This window comes from Electrona antarctica (assembly GCF_951216825.1).
Source record: "Electrona antarctica genome assembly, chromosome: 4".
Lineage (NCBI taxonomy): Eukaryota > Metazoa > Chordata > Actinopteri > Myctophiformes > Myctophidae > Electrona > Electrona antarctica.
In genome coordinates, this window is record NC_136809.1 from 29,236,473 (window position 1) to 29,260,867 (window position 24,395).

Consider the following 24,395-nt stretch of genomic DNA (forward strand, 5'->3'; position numbering starts at 1 on the left):
ACCCATTACATTGAAAACCTATTTACATCACTGCCTCCTCTGACTTTGTAGGACAATAGGTGATGCAGACAGTGGAACTACTCTTGGATGCTACTGTTGAGGCCCCACACCGAGACTGAAAATAAACATTATCAACAGTCAGACACAAGGAGTGTGTATGTAAGAATGCTGTGCCCCATCATTACCCATCTCTACCAGTGCATAACATTTCTCCTCTCTCAATTATATTTGGATAAATAAGGTGCTGGTGCTTAGGTGGGACTTTCAATGTTTTTTGTTGTCGTCGTGTTAAAAATTCTATAGAAAAGGAGAATGAAGTTTTGAATACATGCATTCTTCACCTATATTTTTGCTATCTTTTTCCTTTTGCAGTCACCTTCCCAATACAACACACACGATCAAATACAACACACACACGCGCACACAGAGAACAGACAGACCAGATCGGGTGGAGACGGATGGATCAATGGATCCACACCACCGCCCCTCATATGCCCATGCCTCATGACTTCACTCCTCTGCGATCCTATTTCTATTGACTAAACGTTGGCCACACTTAAATCTGCCATTGTGGTTATTAATTACTCCTTAGAGTTCAGTTAAAAGCCCAGAGAGGGAGACAAGGGTTTGGGGGGGGGGGGGGGGGGAGCAAGGAGGAAAAGTATAGTAGCAGGGAGAAAGAGGACGGGAGAAAGGAGAAGAGGGCTCATGCTCCATCGCACGACGGTATCGCGCCAAAAAGGCACACCTCTAAGCTCACAACACGCGTTGTGAGCTTAGAGGTTGGCTATTTTCGCCGCGTGACACTGTTGTACAGCGAAGTATGAATCAAGCTTAAAGAGGATGGGGAAAGTTGTGTGTGTGTGTGTGTGTGGGGGGGGCGTACAGGAGGAAACAGCCAGGAACAAAAGACCTACCACATGGGGATCATACCTCCCACAGCTACAAACCCACACATCCCTGTGGCTTCGCAGGCAAGAGGTTGAGACCACCTAGGCAGAGGAGTCCCTGGGGGGATATGGACGCCCAGGAAATGAAATGATTCTCAGACAGGGGAGGTTGCAGAGACGCAGATGTGTGGGCTCTGATATCGACAGAAGAATACTTATACAGCAAAGCCCACGGCCCTCTTCTGCTCAACACAGAGATTTAACATATCTAGAATTGTAGTCATCAAAATGTTATTAAGCCATTTCATTTCTGCTTGAAAGTTACATTATTTTTTAACTTAATTTATCAAAGAAAGGTAGATGGATGTCCTGCATCCACAGGTTTACAAAGTGGAGCTGCCTGATATACAGCCTAAACTGGAACTATTAATTTTGCTCAAAAATAATAATAATCACTTACAAATGTAAACTGTAATAATAAATGTGATTGTGATGATTATTGAGTAATGAATTATGTTAGTGTGGTGTGATCTTGCGGAACATGCCACACTCACAACATTTCGCTGCATGCTTGTATACCTGACCTTGAATCTTTAATCTTGACTATGGTTTATTCGGCATGCAATTTTGCTTTATTGGTGATAAAATTGGTATTTGGTTAACAAGTATGCACAATATTCACAGACCGACTGCAGGAAGTGTCATCTTTGTAACCCCTTTGACACAATTTCACCCTGGGGCATCGAATAGTGGTAAACTACCATAAACAGTGAGGCATATCCCATGGGCCCTGCAGGGCTGATACCCAAAGACCACTAAAAATAATCCATAGTTTATAGACTTAATTGATGATGGTGTTCAAGCTAAATTGCCAATGTGTATTTGAACTTTGAAGGTGCATGTCTATTTCATAGCCTTCAATACTAACCGTAGTCAATTCTGGGCTACTGTCACCATAATTAAAGATATCCCACATGGTAAAAATGACAATCCCATTTCAGACTTATGCTCTTAAATGTCTTTGGAATGGTTAGGATGATTTGGCTTTACTTTTTGGGGGGTAAAGCCACATCATAAATAATAAAGGGAAAGGATATTGGCAGTTGGCTAGGACACACATGCTATTAAAATGTCAAAATTAAAAGCTGGGGGCTAGGCTATGATGATTAGACTCATACTGTCGCCTTAATTCACAACACCAACGTGGCCTGGACGCGTGGCATGCAGTGACAATATTAACATGAATGAACGCATGATACGCATCGCACACGGGGCTGCTGCTGATGGAATAAATGTGCTATGCATGCTCTGCTTGTCGCTTGCCTGTGGGAGCCGTGGCCAGCAGGCAGGATTTATAATCGTGATGAATCCCCGCGGTCGTGCACGCAGGTCTTAGTAATTATGGCTGTCGTTCGACGGAGCGCGAGAGAGGGGAGGGGGAAAAAAACAAGCCGGTGGAGGCATTTTATCTTAATCACCGCGCGGCTCCATTCAAATTAATTTGACAAGTTTTCCCCTCACGCGAACCCGCAAATCCTTATTAGAAGACGTCTAGGCCCGCCTAGCGCAAAATGACAACCCCCCCTCCCCCTAAACGCTCGTCACATCTACGGTCTACGATAGAAATAAAAATAACTTGAGAGGAGGAGGAGGAGGAGGGGGGGGGGCGACAAAAAGGTTAAGACGCGTCTTCGCACATCTCCCTGTAGGGCGCCCTGAGCCATCCCCCTCCCGAGTGCTCCTCGTGTTTCTATAGTAATTTCCAGCCAATGATCAGTAGGTGTCCACATCGCAGCTTCCTCACCTCAGCACCAATCAGCCACACACAGCGACAGGAGACACGGACCGACACAATACACCCCGGACTAGACGGAAACGCACCACGCACGGCGCGCACTGCTCTCTTTACGCGAGAGACCTCTCTTCGCCTATTTTCTGTTACTTTTAGCCCTCAAACGTGACCGAGAAAGTCGGCAAAAATGGTCCTTTTGTTTTGAGCGCACACTCACTTTAGTTTATTCTCCCTTCGCAGTCAGCCTACATGTGTCTGCGCGTCTTCGCACGTATTATTTGCATTATTTCGCCCCACATCGCCTCGCAGTAATGTGCCGCTGTATATTTTCAGACTGGTAGCAGACTGGGATTTCCTCTTTAACAGCAACCTGGTAGGTGATGCTCTCGTCCCATATTTTGCCATCTAGTGTCATATTGTTGCATGTCCCTTTCCCATCTCTCCCGATTTATGTCTGCTTTAGGTGTTTCCCAAATTCTCCAGGAAATGCCAGGAACAATATTATCGGGATATTTGAACAACTCGCCCGCGCAACAATTTGGATTGATTGCATCATGACCTTTGATCTAAATGTCTAAATATATATAATTACACATCGTGGTGCGGATGCACAATAGCTCGTCATCGGACGTGGCTGTAGTTTCTTTCTTCTTTCCGCTTCTCTCACTCACGTGACGTGCACCTCTCTCTCTTCTTTCTCTCATTCCCTGTTTTATGTATGTGTGTGTCCCCCCCTCCAAGTATTGAACATTTCTGTCTCTCTAAACTTTGTTTACAGGCTCAAAATCAATGTCCGTGACTTGATTGCCTTTGGGCTGGTATTTCGCTCCGGGGGTGAATTGATTAAGTAATAATGACCCTGAGGAGGGCCGATCATTAAGCCGTGGCGGTTTTGTTTACTGGTGGTGTCGCTGGCTGCTTTCAATGCCACATCCACAGGCAAACTACATATCACAGCCACATGTGGATTTATAATGAGGAAAATTAATGATATAGCATGAGGATATGAATGCAAATTATTCAACAAGATTTAGTGATGGGAACATTTTGAAAACAAACAATAGCCCAACCACCAGCATAATATGAAATTATTTTTCATGCCCTTGCCTACATTCTATAGAGCACGTTTAGAAGCTTTTAGACCCCAACACAGTCCTGAACTGCATTTTATTATATTATTTTGTTTTTAATGTGTGTTTTTTTAGACAGCTGTTTTGGTTTATGGAAGTGATTTGAAAATGCTTTAGTGTTCTAGCCATTGATCAGAATTAGCAGTTAAAAGACAGAAAATGCCCAGAAAGAAAGGTAATGGAAGTAGGGGAGAGATGCGTCTAATGGCCTTTTATCTGTGGAAACTGAATCCAGACAGAGTGAAGGATGGAGAGAGTCAAAGGAAATGGAGGCAACACGCGCACACACACACACACACAAACGCACGCACACACACATGCGCACGTGCGCACACACACACGCATGCATGCATGCACACACACACGCACACACACACACACACACACACACGCATGCACACACGCACACACACACACACACACACACACATAGCACGCACACGCATGCACATCCCTGTCCTAAGGCTGCTGACACCGTAGTGGGTCTGGTCCTATGATCTGGATTGTAATTCACCAGTGAAACTATATGCAATGCACTCCTGCCATTGAGTAAATGCAATAGAGCTGGCCATGAATGAATACCAGGTGCTCTTAACAGGCTGGACTTAGCTGCATTTACATGGAGGCGACTGGCTGCTTTACTACCATACAGATAAGATCACTGATTTGGACATTTTACAGTGTTTCTCTATAGCACCCAAAAGTTTGTTTTGATATAACATTTTACATCTTACTGTGAGTTCAGTCGTAAGCACTTATTCAAAGTGCTTGTGATAGCAGGCTCGGTACCTTTGTGGTGCTTTATTATGGATTCTGTTGAGCTTTCTGCTGAGTTTTCTCTTTCTGAATTTCAGATTTCGTTTAATGTATTTTTTATACTGGAGGATAGTTATGTTTATATCATATTAAGAAACATAGCTTTGTTTATCTATATACTATTATGTTAATTACATACTGTGAAAGGAGTTTATTAGACTTCGTTCATAATATCTAAGAATGTCTTGACAATAGATCTAACAGAAAAAGTCTCAAATGTCTGCCATCTTTTCTAGCATGCTAATTCTCTTTCCCATTATTATGACATTTCGGTCTGTCAGCCATCACATTGTCACCAGATATAGTGATCATACAGAGTATGTAAGGTTTATTTCATTATAAAATAATGCGGAGCATAAATGATGTGTCAGCCACTTCGTCAAATGTTTAGCTTTCATCTTTTTGGAAGTAAAGTTGTGTGTGTGTGTGTGTGTGTGTGTGTGTGTGTGTGTGTGTGTGTGTGTGTTGGGGGGGGGGGGGGTGGAATATAGAGAAAATAATGTATGATGTATTTGATGTATCTGTAATTATTGTTTGTTTCATTTTTAGCACCGTGGAAGGCAAACCAGGATGGTATCGCATTGTTGGTAACCAGCTTCAATTTTGACGAAGGCCCACAGTGACCCTACTCTCCTCTCATTAGCCCTCGACCTCGCCCCCTCCTCCCTCCCTGTCCCCCAACCATGTCAAGCATAAACGCAGCGCTTTGCATTGAAAATGCACAGGTATTAAATGCAGACGTGGCCGCCCTGTTGCAAAAGGATAACCTGGATGGTGGATTAAGTCAGCTTTTGGATTACAATGCAGAGATGGAGAGGTACCGGTCATTTGCAAACTTTTACAAAACCAATGGGGCATTTCCACAGACGGCCAAGATTGCCCGCATCACAACACCCATTTTCCCCAGCGCCCGGATCGCCGGAATGTCCCCGTGGAACTGTGATAACGCTGCCATGCTTTGGGGGAGGAAAACGGCAGCGGCAATAAACCCTAATAGGACCGGCATGCATAGAAATGACTCCCAGAGGCCGGGGAAGCCTGGCGTGCCGCCAGAGACGCTGCAAATGGCAAATAATAATTTCCTCTCTACCTTATCCCCCGAACACTGCAGACCTCTGGTAGCGGGAGGAGAATGCATGAACAAGCTGAAATGCGGCGCTGCTGAAGCAGAGATAATGAATCTCCAGGAACGCGTTGGAACTTTTTCCGCCATTCCGGCTTTAGGGGGCATCTCATTACCTCCCGGGGTCATCGTCATGACAGCCCTTCACTCCCCCGCAGCAGCCTCGGCGGCAGCCGTTACAGACAGTGCGTTTCAAATTGCCAATCTGGCGGACTGCCCACAGAATAATTCCTCGGCATCCAGTGGAAACCCGGCGAAGAAGAAGAGGAAAAGGTGTGGGGTCTGTGCGCCCTGCAGGCGGCTAATCAACTGCGGCGTGTGCAGCAGTTGTCGGAACCGCAAAACGGGCCACCAGATCTGCAAGTTCAGGAAATGCGAGGAGCTGAAAAAGAAGCCTGGCTCATCGCTGGAGGTGAGAACCAGGGGAGGCTGCACCCCCCCCCCCCCCTTCCCACCTCCCCACCCCTTTTCTTTTGTTATTATCCCCTTGCACTCCAAAGCATTAACCTTTTCATCCAGTCACGTTTCTAAGCCCTTGAAAATTGTTTCCATGCCCACCCATGCCTGAACGACCCCCCCGGCTTCTCAAATCTGCCTACCCGCCTAGCCTAATTGGCAGTAATTAGGGGTGTTTGTGCGGAGCGCAAGCTGAGCTTGGCTCAGACACCCCTAATTGCTGCCAGTCAGCGCCGGGGCTGGAACGCATCCGAACAACCCTGGGCTTGGCTCAGCTCCAAGGCAAGGCTGGGAAATGGTTTTTCAGCAGCACAGAGCCATCCCTCTCTCTGCACTCGGTCATTTTAACCAATTATGGAAACCGTCTCTAGACGGGGCGGGAAAGGGGGGAGGTGGTGGTGTAGGGGGGAAAAGGGGGGGGGGGGGGGGGAGGGGTGTGTGTGAGAGAATCAATATCCCACAAAGCCTCAGCCTCCGACCACCGGGAAGATGCTGAGAGCGATGGCAGGGGCTGCTGATGGTGTTTCTCAAAACACCATCCCCAGTAACCCCCCCATACACACACTCCAACACCACCACCTCACATAGGGGATTGAGCCGCTCCAGTAGGCCGATCTTCCCACTGATCCTATATGAATTGATTGCGCATATGAGGGGGTTGAGGTGAAATCATTTTATATTCTATTTGGGCCGCATTATGGGCCAAGTATAGATCAGTCTACTGAGTGATGCACAGAATGGGGGGGGAAGGGGGGGGGGGGGGGTGTATGGGGGGGGGGGGGGGGGGATGCAATGAAATCAGTGCGATAGAGGCACTTCCTGCACAACTCCTAAACAAAGGGGAAGAGGAAAATATACATTTGCCACCAATGTAATTGACAGGTAGTGGGAGCATTCATTGGAACACATTGAAAGGGTGATGTTGTTTTTAATTGCTGTATTGTAATTGATTTATTTACGGACTGACATTTACTGCATCGCAGGACCAACGCAGAATTATAATTGTAAAAAAGGAGCTAGGGTGGTGTTCATCCTGACAATTTGAACTGCCTCCATGACTCTACATGTACCCTCTATGGATGAGTCACCGACAGATGCACCCTGAGGGCCAGATGATTGGGCTAATTAATGAAGTTATTACACAGAATAAAAGAGGTTAATCATGAAATATTACTTAACCACTTAAGCACTATGTACTTCGTCCTAGGACAAATAGCGGAAATAGACGATCCACAAACTCTACAAACTTACTTAAATTGTGGCTAGTACTGTAAATTGAACAGTTATGCATTTGTCCAAAATAGGGACACTATGGTTAATGTGATTAATAAACTTTAAAAAAAAAGGGGGAAAAGAAATCTACCGTACATAGGCTACAGACACAGGATGAGTCCTTCCTTCACAATGTGTCAGTCATGAGTGCTTATGATTGGGAATAGAACTAGAGAAACCTTTTGTTTCTCATTGGAAATTCATTGTTTTGCTTAGTTTTTCAATGAACATTGTCACATTGTGATCATGCCTTCCCCCTCTCTGTTATAAAGCACTGTGTCCAGTGCTCACAGCATGTCATAGTGAAACTGTGAAAATATGAATAATTGATCACAGACAATGCACTTTACCTGAGTGTGTGACTGTGTGTGCTCATACATGTCCTAGCTAGAGACCGGAGACCCCCAGGGGTCCTTGAGGGAGTTCCAGGGGGTCCCCAGCTAAATGATATAGTTAGGAACCAAATGGACCCTTATGGGTCTGTAACTCAATCCATTTGGTTTCATTTTGAGTATCAAGTTTTGGAACCACTGTCCTAGAAGACCATGTTGGGATGAGGGAGTGAAAGAGAATATTACACATAGTTACTATTTATTTATTAATGTGTTTTTCAAGGCATATGTCCAGAGCACAGTGTGTTAGTTGCTGGGAGATTATGCTGGTTAAAGCGTGGATGTGTAGGACTCAGTGTCCAGTGTGACGGGATGCTGCTATGTGAAGCTATGTTGCTAGTTGCTGTGTAAATGTCAGTGTTTGGTGATTTCTGCTGCAGTCATGTCTCTTTGCTGGGGTGGACAGAGCTAATCAGTGATTGACAGGCGACAGTGAAACATCAACTGAGTTGACCACTTGACCTTCAAAAAGTAGACAAAAATAACAAAATCTGTTGACTAAACTTGTTTTACCAGAGCCGTCTTTGTAATACATTCTCTAATGGAGATTTTCACCCCTAAGTGTAAACGCTATTTCTGCCTTACTTTTTCCGGTACACATTCAAAATATGAACTTTAGTTCCCTTCTTTTTGTGCTCCTTGTGTAGTGTGCCTTTAAATTATTTGTTTGCTAAAGCTTTTAACTGAAGTTTCGAGCCTTAACCACTTAATCACAGTAATCAGCGATTCCCAACTTGTGGGCCGGGGGCCACTGGTGGGCTGTGAGAGACTAATGACAATATAACATGGACATTTTTCGCAAATGTCCCCCCCAGAATAGAGATGCCAGGGTGGTTAATATTAAAAAGGGGTGTAAAAAAAGTTTTTTTCCTTAAAAAATAAATAGGAAAGTACATGTAGTATAGGAATACTATACTACATTGGTTTCATTGAACCAAGCCGTAACATGATCAATGTGTTTATCACCATCGGATTCGATTGGCTGCCGTGGTCAGATGGGTCTGCCAAAAAACGCTTTCAAGATTTTCAAGTGGGTTCTGTTTGAAAAAAGGTTGGAAACCACTACCCTATATACGTTTTGACCATGCGGTTCCCCTTTGGTCTACCTCCTTTTTTCCCCTCTACACCAAATCTCTGTGCTTAAAAGTACCAGATTTGTTGTGAGCTTCTAGATTTTCTGTTTTCGCCAAAATGTTCACTTGTTATGGCATGCCTAGAATAAAATCTCTACATCATATTGCAATTATTTTGTTGAATATTGAGATTGATAACATGATTACATGGTTTGGACATATTTTATATGTTTATGCAGTTTAGTTTCTCAGAAATTGGAGCTACTAATACCAAGGGGCTTGATTGAAATGAAAGATTATCCCCAACGTGCAACTTTATCTACACTACAGCCTCATGGAATATCATTTAGGATGGCAGAAACACTTTTTTCTTCCCTGCTGTTTTACTGTATTTGTTATGTGCACCAAATCCATCCAGGGACTACAGTACAGATTTCCACGGTTAATTTTCAATGTTGTACCGTATTATTTTTTCCTGTTGCTGTTCAGCAGGGGTGCCCAAAATGTAGATCGTGATCTACCAGTAGATCACAAAGACTGTTCAGGTAGACAAAAAATATATATATATATATATAAAAATCACACCTGTGTGAAGTGAGGGGCACTAATATATGAAAGTCTAACTCATGTTGATTAGGTGATGTAATGGTGATGTAAAACAAAGGGCACCAATACAAACATTAAATGCCATTAACAATAAAGAGACAAGAAGAAAGAAAGCATTTGCAACTTGAATTAAGGTGACTTCATTGATTGACATCAAATAGGGCCTGTCAGCTCAAACCCACAATGCAATACTTTTCAAGAGTGTTGCGCAAAAATGTAAAAAGAACCACCGCTCATCTGCTAAAAAAAACTTAAGTGAGGTGCTGGAGTCACAAAGGGATAATGAAAAAAATAAAGGGAAGCCTTATTTTGCGCACAAATGTCAATAGCATTACAAAGTTTTACAAAACAAAACAGTATAAATTCAATTTTCCCATTCCGAGTGTGTTTCTTTTCTATGTAACACCAGCGCCGCTATTCCAAAGCCCCTTCAGGTAATTTTTAAAAACTATTTCCAGCAATGGGATAATATTTTTTTGGGTCTGGTTGAGCTGGTCATTTTGAAAGTAGCTCTCAAGTCATAAAAGTGCGGTCTCTTCAGCTGTACAGGGAAAAAGAAACGCTCAATAATCAATCAGTTCATCCTTGATTTCGAAAACATTGAACGTTTGAAGCTTTCAGAGTTCACAATAAGTCTCATCAATATTGAGGACAAAATTTACAGTATGCACAGTGCATAGCGATTGTAGTAAGAAATGTGTTAAGCAGGGAAACCTATTGTCTTTTTTGACATACAGTATGATGAATTCAAGCTGGTTGATGAAATGTAATGTCGAGGGGCTGATTGTAATGAAAGATACAGTATTTTACAACATACAACTTGATTTGTTTACCTATGATTCTGTGTACAGCTACAGCGAAAATTGGTGTGCTTGCATGCGTGTGTGCGTGCATGTCTGTACTTTTATTACTATACATATGAGGCACAAATAGTATAGGTATAGTATAATTTGAAAAATAAACCAAGACAAATTTCCTTTCCTCACAAGATAAATGTTTGTTTTATGGAAAATGTTTTTCTTTCTATTTTCTCTTCTTTTTCTCTTTTTTTTGTTACAGTAGGCTTACAATTAGGACAAGATTCAAGTAGACAACCCTTTATTGATCCATAAATTCTGATTTCATACTGCAGTTATGAAACCAATGCAGAAAAAAAGATACGTTTTAGGTCTACTTGTAGGTATTTTGTAGAGGTTCAGCCCCCAAAACCGGGACCCTTAACTCACTGCATGTTCCTGCACACGCACGCCCATTCATGGACATGTATACGCACCATATACTGTAGGTGTTGCATACAGGCAACGACATGCATCAACACTCATTGTTCATGTTTTCTGATTGCTTAGGTGTGTGTGTGCTTAGATGTACACGAACAGAACAGGATAAACGTCTATAAAACCGAAAATGAGACAATTTGGTCTGATGTTGCAAACTGAGACATGTTAGTGTTTTGGGGATATTTGTCTGGACTAGGGGGGCCACTCGGCTTGAAATCGGAACAATCCTGGCCAAACATACATAATGGTCATATGGGGTTGGGGTTAACCTTGTATTCCAGGCTTGCATTGCAAAGTGAACAGAAGGGAGCAGGGCCGCTGACAGTATGTGCATGGGCCCTTCCAATAGCTGGGAAGGACCTAGCCCATCAAGAGTGTACACTCAGGTGTACACTCAAGAATGTATTACTATTACTGATGCTGGCCTTCAAAGCAACCAAAGGTATGGCACCCCTATATCTTCAAAGTCTTATCGGACCCTACAACCTGCCTTGCGCGCTCAGATCAGCCAATGCAGGGAGGTTGCCAGAAGATTCACTAAAAAGCCGGGACAACACTCCACACGTCCCAGACTCTTCTCCCTTCTGGCTCCAAAACAATGGAATGAACTTCCCATTGCAATCACAACTGCAGACTCACTCCCAATCTTCCGCCATAGTATGAAAACTCACCTCTTGAGACTTCATCTTACTCCGTAGCACTTGCACTATCCTCGACGACCTTACAGGCGTATGCAAAGGCTAAACTTATATAATTTAGATAGCATTTTATGTAGACATAGCACTCTATAATGTATAGTATACTCATAGCTTCACTGTATAGATAATCTACTGTTAGACAGATATTAGGTTCTTAGCTGGCTTATGATTCTTGATGACTATCTGTGTTTGATGTATTACCTTGTGTTCTTGAACTGTAAGTCATTCTAGATTAAGAGGTGCTAATTAAATGCCTAAATTGTAATTGGAAATTGGAAACAAACATGGCGTTTGTTTATATTGTGCAGTGCACATACCTCAGGCAATATTTTAATTAATTTCTCTTATAATTTAGCTGATAGATGTTCGACATAATTTTGGTTCGCAGAGACCCTGCAGCATCCCGTGGTACTGTCACCACTCAATCACAGTTTAGCCACAACCCAGCGTGTGAGCTACTCACTCATTCAATCCATTATTTCACGTGATCATTCCTCCAGACCTTCATTCTGAGTGGAGCGAGATTAGAGAGCTGGTCACCTGAGACTAGGGTTGCTTGATTGCCTGATTTATACACAGTGTTGCATTGCTGATTTTATCTTTGGTGGGACGGCAGGGACGCTCCATGTGCACCATTTAGACCTGAGGACGATTCTACAAATGCCTTCTAAATCCTGACAGTTTTCTGAAAAACCCATGTTTCTATGTCAGTGGTGCTCAACCTTTTTCATGTGAAGGAGCCCCAAAAATATATGTAGGAATTGGCAGCCGACCCCAATCTGAAAATATGTTGTTCCAGGCACCCCCCAGAAGCAAAGATTTGAGTTAAAAATGTTCGCTCTGAAAGAATATATATTCAAGATTTGCACCACATTTTCACTTCACTTTTTCAAAATCGCGCTATGAGCTTGTAGATCTGCTATTTTTCAATAGACCATAAGGGGTTCCCGCCCAGAATGGGTTAAGATTAGGCTTTAAAAAAAGGTAAAACTGTAATGTATAAAATTAAAACTAATATGTCCTCACAAGTATAGAAATACCAACCAGACAGGTTAGAGTCATGCCATATATATTTAGTTGCATGCAGGTGTGTTGTTGGTAAATGAAAGCACTTCACAGACATGACGAGAGGAAGCACTCAGGGATGGTTTTTAAATACAGGAAGTGTGGTATGGGGTTATAGTGGAACCTACACCAGAGAGAGAGGCGGTAATAGGAGGCTCATTTGATGTTTCCTCCCTAGATGTACTAACAGGTGTCTGAAACAGGTGTCCAGAGGGATGGCCCTGCATCCATAATGCATGGGTACACATACTTTTGGGAAAACATCCATTTGGCCAAGACAGTTAGAATTACACAGGGTGTGAAAAAATCCCCCTCGTACACAAATCCAAACTTGCTTTTTAAAGAGAAGAAAAAGGGGTGCTTCGCTGACTTCAGTAATTCGTATTATGGGTTCGTCTACCGGTAATTACTGTATTTTTTTTTACTCTGCATATGTAATTACAGAATCACCTTCTGCTACGGAAACGGGCAAGTTTTAAAAGGCGACCCAGGGATGAGGCAACATACTGGATTTGACAACATTTTGTGTTTGTGTTTGTATCTTTGTTGTTGTTTTGTATTTTGGCATATAGTACCTGTTCTGTAAACAATAATGTATAGCTCAATATGGTAGAAATATGTGTTAAACAAGTATTGAAGTTGTGTCTGGGAATGAGAATTGCCTGCCCACACACCTTCACATAGTAGCATAATGTGTCCAGGTACACACATGTGTACACATGTGTACACACACACACACACACACACACACACACACACACACACACACACACACACACACACACACACACACACACACACTCTCACTTAAAAAACACATCCCCCATCCCCCAACCACACACTGGCACAGACACACACGCACATACAAACATTAACAGACTGTTCCTCTTGCCTGTTGGAAGAAGATGATAACATAGCAGCAGCCAGTTAGATTTGGCTGTCAGTGTTTTCCACATGGGAATCACCCTGAACTAATTATATCTTAAGCAGCGGTGGAAAAATGCAAATCAGAATTTTACTCACACCCCTGAAATCGGAGAGCCAATTTAATCTAATACCCCCTTTAATTTAGCGCGCTAATGCAAGACCCTAGAGGATTGCCCCGTGTCACTGCTGTGCTGTTCTGCGGAACGCTCTGTTTTCTCTCTCTCTCTCTCTCTCTCTCTCTCTCTCCCTCCCCCTTTCTCTATCTCTTCTCACTGTGTCTCTCCCTCTCAACTCTGTGTCTCATCTCTCTCTCTCTCTCTCTCTCTCTCTCTCTCTCTCTCTCCTGTTAACTCAGAGGCCCCAGGACGGATTAGAGTGGCAGAGGAATCTCATCTAACCTAACATTTCCAGAGTAGTTACCTCTACTTGACTTGGGCTTCCCTGTGGCTCAGAGGCCCCGTTCTTCCGCCAACTTCACTTTTATTTATTTATTATATTTTCTTTTTATTTATTTTTTTCCCTCCAGGTTTATGTCAGTCACGGCACGTACTGTACGCCACAAAGTTTTGAGTGTTAATGTTAATTTAGTGTTAAGTGTTAATTTATCTCCAAGTGTGCAGACATCTTTTACAGTCTCAGAGTTAACCCTCAGGATTGTGTGTACCGTGACAGATTTGTTTACCATAATGCATTGCACTTAATTGAATTAGTTGGATTAGTGTAGTGTGACAATTTACATATAATATGGTCAATGAATGATATATTCTTATGATACTCAAAATAACATATTAAAGCTTTATTTTAAAATATAGTGTTGTACAGGCACACACAAGTCACTTGCCATTACATATTGTGTAATGTCCAAAATGTTCCCTTTTTGTTACTATTTAGAACATAGTAAAATAGCCTACAAGAGATCTACAAGAGATTTTCTGTCTGACAGCGACAATGTGCACTTACTTTGTTTACATAGTATTATTTATGCTACTTTCTATGTTAAAATCTATTCTCGTATTCTGTACTTCTTACTGTCGGCTTACTTTTCATAAAGACCCATAGACTTGTTTAATACTTAACAAGTTGACTGCCACCTGGTGGACGCAAGAGCCAACGCTAGACTGCCGACCCTGATGTACGTTTTAGTGTGTTGCACGCTGGATACACGTATGGCTTGGGCGGCCATCTTAGATGCTAAATAATTAGCGCCAATGCTAGCGAGCTAAAATGAAGCCATCCTTGCTCTAGAAAGCGCCAATGTTCCAATCGGGATCACCGGATAATCAGCAAAGACCTCCGAACATCGCACGTTTTATCAGAACCATGGAGAGCTCCGTAGATTTAGAGTTATTCCGCTTTTTAGTCCGGCTGTATACATATAGTAGTGAACAGCACTGCGGATTTTTATTGCGGAACTTTATTGGCATGAGAAAACATACTTGTTTTCTTTTCTTCTTTTTTTAAGTTATGTTTTTACAGCGTTCTGAAGGGCCAGCATCTGCATCTCTTTATGTCTTTTGATATAATATATAATATAATATATATAAAGAAAGAAAGTACAATGAAAAGTGTCCCATGTTTGTGCTAAATGTTTGGGGTACCAGATAGTTGTTGTGGCTGTGGGTCTCACTCACTTTGGAGAAGTAGTTAGACAGGTTCAGGTATGATAGGACATGTTCCTCTGAGCATATTAAATACCAATTATTTTCTACCCCGAGCCATCCCAAACTAGCAATAAAGTGTGTTGGATTTCGCTGGGTCATTGGCTTCCATTGGCTTTCTTTCATCACTTTCTTTGGGGAGGTCTGAAGCTTAGTTTTAGTGACGTTAAGGTGTTGGAGAACTAAGAGGTTTCCCCCAAAAATAAGACCAATCACCATGGCTCACATTGCCATGTGCATACTGTAGCTCAACTGACACAACTGCTACTTTACAGCCCAGCAACATAAGTGCAAAAGTCTTTTACGCGTTTGGACATCCAGGGATTGGAATCCTGGAGTGAAATGCAGTCACACAGTTTAGACATTTTTTGCACCTGTTTAATCTAATAGTAACATTAAGGTTACTTTAGTAACCATGGTTATTTAAGTAAGTGAGCGAAATATTTCGCTTACGGGAGGTTTCCTACTGGCAAACCGAGCTGCAGAACTTCATTTATGAACTCCCACAGGGATCAAAAGGTCCCTGCGGGTTTAAGAGATGTGACGTCAGGCGCTGTGCCCCCGGGGTATAGAAGGCGCGCCTACGTCACCAGCTCTCATTCGGAACTTTTTTCTCCTGCCAATAGCAAGACAGAAGGGTGTTCCGCGAAATATTTCGCTCACTTACTTAAATAACCATGGTTACTAAAGTAACCTTAATGTTATTTTAAGTGAGCATTCGCGAAATATTTCGCTTATGGGACCTTATCAACTCCCGAATCCTGAACCAACGAGTGAATGTTAGGACCGGAGGTAAAAGGTGGGCTGAATGACTACAATGGTCATTTGCCCGGTCCCTGGGGAGATGTACAGGTTAACTCAGAGTGTCGCCTGTGCATCCCATGGCACAGAGGGCCGGAGTGGGCCTCTTTATAGAGAAGCCGCTCCTAGGACCGCATGTGCCAGAGAGGGCGTTGCCACATCTAAGTTGTAGTATGTGGCGAACGTCGAGGGTGTAGACCAGCTTGCTGCAGTGCAGACTTCCTGGATCGACACCCCCTTATAGAGTGCCCACGATGCTGCCATACCTCGTGTGGAATGGGCCCTCAGCGTTTGTGGGGGCTCCTTTCCTTGGCTAGTGTAGGCCAGACGGATGGCGTCCACTATCCAGTTGGAGATAGTGACTGTTGTAACAGGCTTCCCTTTGGTCTTGGTACCCCAAGACACAAACAGCTGGTTCCCTTTCCTGAAGGGACTCGTTCTGTCCACATAAGTGCGAAGCGCTCTTACTGGACAGAGGCAGTTCAGCCTCCTGTCTTCATCGGAGATGAAAGGAGGGTGATGGAAAGCTTGTAGGTCTACTGGTAGACACACCGAGAGGGCATTCTTGGGAATGAAGGCCGGGTTCGCCTTGATGGTGACCTTTGTTGACCTGTCATCGAACCTCATGCACTCTGGAGAGATCGAGAGTGCATGTAGGTCACTTACTCTCTTTGCAGTTGTCAAAGCAACTAGGAGGGCAGTTTTGAGTGTTAAACACTTCAGGTTTGCTGCCTGTAGTGGTTCGAAGGGTGCCGTGGTTAGGGCCTCCAGAACCAGGGACAAGTCCCAAGAGGGAACCAGGGATTTTACAACCCTGTGTTCTCTACGGACGCCCTTCATAAATAGTTTGACCAGATGGTGTTTCCACACTGTCTGGTCGTTTATGCCCACGTGGCATGCTGAGATGGCTGCTAGGTGGGTCTTAACTGACGAGAGGCCTAGGCCTCTGTCTAGGAAGTCCTGAAGGAACGTCAGTATGTGCACTACTGAGGCCTGATAAGGAATTACGTGGTCTGGTTGATCCGAGCACCACTGCTCGAATATGCGCCAGGCCGTGTCGTAACGGTTCCTTGTTGACTGGGCTCTGGCCTTCTGGATCGTTGCCACCACGTTCGGGGGAAGGCCTGCTGCTGTCAACATCACCCTCTCACGGGCCAGACCCACAGGTCTAGGTCTCTGGGGTGAGGGTGGAAGATCTCCCCTTTCGCTTGCGTGAGGAGATCCGCTCGTAGAGGAATCTGCCATGGATGATCGAAGAGAAGAGGGGCTATTTCTGACCTCCATACCCCCCAGGACGGGGCTATTAATAGCACCTTCAGACCCTGAGTCCTCACTCTGTCTAGAGTGGGGAGAATCAGGGTTAGGGGGGGGAAGGCGTAGAGTAGCGTCTTGGACCACCGGTGTGACAGAGCGTCTAGTCCCAGCGGCGATGGTTCTCTCATGGAGAAGAAGAGAGGGCACTTCGTGTTCTCCTCTGAGGCAAAGAGATCCACCTCGGGTGTCCCGAATCTGCTCCAGATCTGGGCTACCACCTGAGGGTGTAGGGACCAGTCTGCGTAACGGAGGGGACCTCTGGACAGCAGGTCTGCTCCTGTGTTCAGAAGACCGGGGACGTGGCACGCTGTAACTGATAGAATGTGTGTGTCGCACCATAATATGAGTCTGCGTGCTAGCTGATGAAGACGAGGGGACCTGAGTCCGCCTTGTCTGTTGATATAGCACATAGCTGTCGTGTTGTCCGTCCGGACTAGGACGTGCCAACCTTGAATGCGCGGTTTGAAGTGCTTTAGTGCGAGGAAGACCGCCATCAGTTCCAGGTAATTGATGTGGTGGGATCGTAAAGGTCCCTCCCATATCCCTCTGGCTGTATAGCCTTCCAGTGTGGCTCCCCATCCGGACATGCTTGCGTCCGTGGTGACCACCTTCCTCGTCAGAGGTCTCCCCATAGGGACGCCCTCTGAGAGAGTCCGTCTGTTCGCCCACCATTGAAGGGCTAGTACGCATTGTGACGTCACTAACACTTTTTGGCGGCGACGGTACATAGGTATACGTAGAGAGCTCATCCATCGCTGGAATGGTCTCATGTGTAATCTGGCCAGGCGGATTAAATGGACTGCTGAGGCCATAAGCCCCGCCATCCGAAGGCACGTGAGGAAGGGAATCGAACGTCCCTTCTGGAACGATGTCACGCACTGTAATGTTGTTTCCATTCTTTCCTTGCTCAGGCGAGCTGTGAAAGAAACTGAATCCAGCCTTATTCCGATAAAGTCTATAGACTGAGTCGGCGTCAGCATGCTCTTTTCTAGGTTTATTTGGAACCCTAGTGAGCAGAGGTGGTTGAGCACTTGATGTGTGTGCAACCGAGCCTCTTGTGGAGAGTTTGTCATTAGGATCCAATCGTCTATATATGTGGCTAGACGAAGACCCTGTTGTCTCAGTGGGGCTATAGCCGCCGCTGTGCATTTGACAAAAACCCTCGGACTCAATGACATTCCGAAGGGAAGAACCGTGTACTCGTACACTTTCCCTTTGAACCCGAACCGCAGAAATTTTCTGTGGGGGGGGTAAATTGGAACGTGGAAATATGCATCCTGCAGATCTATTGACGTGAACCAGTCGTTCATGCGGACTGAGCGCATTAGGACTGGCGGAGTCAGCATCTTGAAACGTAATGTTCTTAGATGACGATTCAGGGCTCTCAAATCCAGTATAGGACGAAGCCCGCCCCCTTTCTTTTTCACCAGGAAATAACAAGAATAAAACCCGTTGAGTGACTGGTGGGGGGGCACCTCTGTGATAGCGCCCTTCTGCAGCAGAGAAAAAATCTCCTGCTGCAAAATGTCCGCTTCCCGCCCTTTCGCTCGGGAGAATATTACTTTCTCGAACGTGGGCGGTTTCGAGGCGAATTGGAGTCTGTATCCTGTCGCTATTGTACGGATGATCCACGGGGAAGCCCCGTGCTTCCGCCACTGTGACAGATGACTCGATAGGGAATTCCCTCTGACGACTCCTAGCAATGGCTGGGCGGGGAGGGATGGCCTGTGTAGGGGAAGACTCACCTGTGGTGTAATGTCTCCCTCTAGTGGATTTTTCGGGAAGTGACGGAAAAATCGGGCGTGACGGCTCTTGCCTGAGACAGCCTGCGCTGTCCCAGTATGGGTTATATCTCCCATGGGTGGGCTTATGCCCTTCAGAGATGGTTTTGTTGTTTTTTGTGTTTTTTTGTTTTTTGTCAACTTTATTGGTACAAAAACAGGTACACTTTGTGAATTGCACATTACAACAACATTTTTTGGGAGGGAGAGTACAGAGGCAACAATTGCATGTACTTCCCTCCGCAAGCGCTTGGGCGCCGGCCCGGAGGTGAGGTCCGTGACCACTACCTCCTGCGCTAGTCTCTGAACTGGGAGATGATGGGGGGGCTCGGCCGAGGCCCCCCTCTGAACCCGGCCGGGGGTGTCACTTCCGCTTCCCTGCGCCTCGGCCTCTGGAAGCGCTGGCCTTGTAGGGAGGAGGAGAGCGGCGGCGATCCGGCTTGGGATGCGGGCGCTGCTGCTGTCTGTCTCCGCTACGGTCAGGGGCCCTGGGTGGGCCCTTCTCACCTGCCTTAGGTTTCCAGGGTGCCTTCCTTCCCCTGGGGTTTTTAGGAGGTGCCTGGACAGCCAGTGGCTCGAGGGCCTTCATCGTCTTCGAAGAGGATTCGGCCTGCTGAATGGAGATGGACATACTCTCAAGGACCCCGTGGAAGAGGCCCTCATGAGAGATGTCCTTGCCCACCATCTCCTTCTTAATAGCATCGGAGAGAGGAGCCAGGTTAACCCACCTCCATCTCTCTTGCAGCACGGAGCACACCAGTGACTCACTGGTGTGTTCCGCAATCTCACACTGGAGGGCTGCCATCTCATGGTTGAGGCGGCGTAGCTCTGCCAGCTGAGCTGGAGTGGAAGAGTCCTTCATCTCCAGGAGGAGAGCCTTAACAGAGCCCTGCAGGATGGCGATGGCGTTGGTAGCCTTGGCTATAAAGCTCAAGTGGGCATGGAGCCACTTGTTGAGCTTGGAGGCCTCCTTGTCCATGGTGCTGGTGAAGGCTGGTTCCCTCTCCAGCGGGATGACCCTGGGAGCCTGAGGGTTGGCTAGGTAGGCGGCCATTGCCCTGTCCATGGTGGGCATGGCGAGGAGGCCCATGCTGCCAATGTCCACCATGTCGGGGACCGCCTTTGTGGTGCGGTGTTGGAACTCCGCACTCACAGAGGGGTTCTTCCAGGGGCGGAGCATGGTGTCCATGAACTCCGGGGCCTGAGGAAGCTTCTGCTTCTTCGGGGGTGGGGGGGGGAGTTGGTCCGCAGACATCCCCAGCCATGCGCGTGCCTTGGTGGTGCATGTTGGCCATTCCAGCTGGCAGCGAAAGGCTCCCTTCCTATAGATGTCCATAATGGGGGAGTCGTCCCTCATTAGCATCACAGGAACAGCAGGCTCGTCCTGCTGGGGTGGGGGGCTGACAGGTGCATCCACCTGTGGCCCCTGAGAGTCGACGTCCATGTCGTCTTCATGGAAAGTGACACGTGGCTCGTAATCGTCGTAGTCTCTCTCGTCACCCTCGTCGTCGTAGAAGACGTTCACTTCATCCAGAACGTGAAAGTCCTCCTGTCGATACTGGCGTGAAGGGAGCTCCTCATCAGAGAACTCACCTTCCTCCTGTTCGGCCCATTCTCGGTCAGAGCGATAGCTCCTCTGTGGAGATGGGTCGAGGCGCTCCTCCATGGCGCTGGACACTGTAGGACGCCTACCGTGTCTCGGTGCTGGTATGGGAGGGTTTCGGTCCCCAGACCGGGGCCTAGCCTCCTCACGTGGAGGAGCCTCTGCGGGGAGAGAAGCCGGCGGGGCCAGGTAGCGAGGCGTAGCTGTAGCTTTTGGCCTAGCTCCGCAGACCTCGTAGTCGGTAGCCCTGACTATGGAGGCCTGGGAGCTAGAGACCGTTGCCGGAGCGCGGCTCCGCGGTGCTGGAACAGGCCTCTGTCCGGCTGTCGAAGAGGCTGGGGCGCTGCGTGTTAGCGGCGGGTAGTCCAGCTTCTTCCTTGGAGCGTCCCTTGGTCCCCCACCGGTGAGAACCTCGGAGGGCCAGGGGTCTCGAAGAGGAGGAGGAGGAGGGGGTTGTCGGTTGGAAAGGCGTAGCTTCTCGTAAAAGTTTAGGCAACGCCGAAGTCTGCTTTCCTTAATCTCGAAAGTCATCATAAGGCACTTGTTGCAGTCCAGTCCGTCCCCTCCTTGGGCCGCCTGGCGTGCGTGAGCGGTTCCAAGGCAATAGAGACAAACAGCGTGTCCGTCTTCCCTTGCCATGGTGTTGCCACATCCAGAGACGGGGCAAACCCGCTTCGGCTCCTCTCCTCCTGTGGCTTCCTTTTTCCGCGCCTTCGTGCGGGGGTAAACCATCTCTCTTCCGAAGAAGAAAGCTAAGCTACACCGGCAGCCCGGTGTAAGCTAAAGCTAGCTAAAGCTAACAGAACTAGAAGCTAAGCGTTTTCTAAACGCCGCGCAACAAGTTTGGCTAGCTGGCTAACTGTGTTTAGGCAAAGCTAGTGTGTCGCACGAGGCTAACACTAGTTTGGCTAAGCTAACAGCGGGAAATCTTGGCTAGCGCCGAGAAAGGCTGTTAAACAGCGTATAATTACGTGAAAATATTCAAGAAGCTTTGAAAAATGCGTCGAACCTCACGGTACTCAAGAAATTCGTTTCTCTTGTCCGGCTTGTGAAGCTTAAAACATTCAACGCACTCGAGTTCAAGAAGTCTTGCAGTCCTCTATTGGCAGAGAAAAGTAGAATGAGAGCTGGTGACGTAGGCGCGCCTTCTATACCCCGGGGGCACAGCGCCTGACGTCACATCTCTTAAACCCGCAGGGACCTTTTGATCCCTGTGGGAGTTCATAAATGAAGTTCTGCAGCTCGGTTTGCCAGTAGGAAACCTCCCGTAAGCGAAATATTTCGCGAATGCTCACTTAAAATAACCTGCATGCTGCTGCCCAGAGCAGTGTTGTTGTGTACTAGTAATATTTTAATGTCAGCTTTGGCACAGCAGGGGCAAATGGGACATCTCAGGCAATAGTGTCATCAAAATGAAGCACCAAAATTGCCCTGGTGCGATACTCGCAAGTTTTTGGTACTCAACTAGTTAGCACATCATTGGTGATTTTTGTTCAAAATATCACTGTAGCCCAATGTAAAAGGTTGAAGGAAAGCAATTTCCCACACAGTATGTTTTCACTTGACATCGTAAGATGTACTATTTTATTTAGGGGGATTCAAGCGATTTAGCAAGATTACTGATAACTGATTTAGCTGACTGTCTGAAAGCCTTTTCAATTGCACAGGGAAGCCATGCCATTATTAGACTCTTTGTCTTGTTATCAGATTTCATTGATCAGTTATTCAAGATTCTACTTAATTTGAAGGTTGTATTCATAATCATAAACAGTTAAGTGTGGGATAGATAACGCTTACTGGCATGAATTATTGAAATCTTGCCAGAGGCTACCACTGGAACGTCTCAATACACTAAAGCTATTATTTCTTGTTCAGGAATATTTAACATCGTACACATGGCTCATACAATCTACAATTTGCAATGTACATGTCTTATACTGTCGTTGCATTGTTTATACATTCACCACTTATTTTGTAGAATTTCTTGATCATTCCATATATCAAAGAAACACACCTGTACTGACACTGAAAATATCTCCAATTGTTTAAAAAATAAAATCTCAGTAATTACTTAATTATAGTCATTAATATCAGCAGACTGATACGAGAAAACCTGGGAACGAGGTTAATCCACAATGCATGCTCATTAAACCCTAGAAATGAAGACTGAAGCTAACAATAGATTATACTACAAACGACAGGTATATATAACACACCTCATGCCACCAAAAATAATGCTCTGTCTGTATGCACGTATACGCACGCACGCACACGTATACGCACGCACGCGTATACGCACGCACGCACGCACACACACACACACACACACACACACATTTTGTGCCAATAACCGGCTAGCATAAATCACAGACCTGTGTACCATGTTATGTTCTGTCACGCTATTACTTTGAATGGTGTCCACATTCTATAAGCTGCAAACTCACTTACCCTAAAGTAAAATAATTATGATGCATAATAACAGTTACTGCATGGTTAGATGCTTGTAGCAGAGCACTACATCCATTTTTCTAAATATGGTTTGGCACAACTCCAACATTTTGTAGTTTTGGTTTTCTGTAAATTTGGTGTGAAATGCTCTGTCAATTTAGGAGATGAGGAAAATTACCAAAAAAGAGATTCCATCCATTTATCATTGAGTCAACATTTTTAAGGGGCTGTGCAATAACTGGTTAGCATACAGTCAGCCAAAACAATACATTTCCCATGACCATGGACTTAATTACTGGTCATTTCAAGTTGTTTATTGTCTCATGCACATATCTTGCTAGATATGTGCACATATCATGCACGTAGTCTCATGCACATAGCCCAGCTTTCAGCAAGACTGCACATAGTCAAAGTCAGTGTGAACTCCAAATTTACTTTCAACTGAGTTCTAACTGAGCTCTAGTGCGACTACAAACTACAAACGTGATTAACCGATTAACCTGGTACCTGGTTAGCTCAACAATGGTTGATCAGGCCTATGTACCCAAAAACAGGATCAAATTCGAATTGATCGTAAAACAAGGAGTTTCTGTGCTAGTCTGGTTTCCAGCCTGATTCACTACGTTCCGTGAATTTGTTTTGTCACTTCGCCAGCCTCCTGTAACGTCACCTGTTATGTAGCAACGTTGTTGCTGATACGTCATCAGCCAGCACCACTCTGTCCATGCTCTTCTCACTGTTCTTCTTCTCATTAGCACCAGTTCGAGACTCAAGAGTAAAACCTACAGTAAAAAGTAAACAATAGTTTGTACTCCGTCCACCCGTAAGGGCTGCGCATTGTCACCTATCCTGTTGTGATTTCCATGGACAGGATCTTGAGGCGAAGTCGTGGCGGAGGGTTGCTACACAGCTTTTTGCAGACTAGAGCAGTACCCGTGTTGTGATGTCAGAACAGGCCAGATCCATATATGGAGATATAGGGGTGATCAGGTCCAGAGCCTGGGCAGAGGCTTTTGTGCTGGCTCCGGAAATGCATGCCCCACCCAGTTATTACTTGCGCAAGCAGAGCGCTGTGGTACTGTGGTCGTGCTGGTATGAATGTGCGTATGCTCGGAGGTATATATACTGATGTTGATGGTGACGTAATTAAGATATGTTTCAATGTCGGGTTATAACTGGCTGTCGATGGTGACGTAATTAGGATATGTTTCAGTGTCGGGTGAATTAAAGGTAATGTCTGTATGTATGTAATCTGAAACCTATCTTTATTACG

The 24,395-nt window shown here is 45.5% G+C and overlaps 1 protein-coding gene across 1 annotated transcript in view; it reads left to right on the forward strand.

Annotated features, from left to right (window-relative positions):
• Positions 1-5,311: 5,311 nt before the first annotated feature.
• Positions 5,312-24,395, forward strand: part of cxxc4 (CXXC finger 4) — a gene marked incomplete at both ends in the record, with an annotated part of 65,799 nt that continues 46,715 nt past the window's right edge. The window contains one exon of the mRNA XM_079499327.1: positions 5,312-6,163. Coding sequence (XP_079355453.1) covers positions 5,312-6,163 — 852 coding nt within the window. The remainder of the gene's footprint in view (positions 6,164-24,395) is intronic.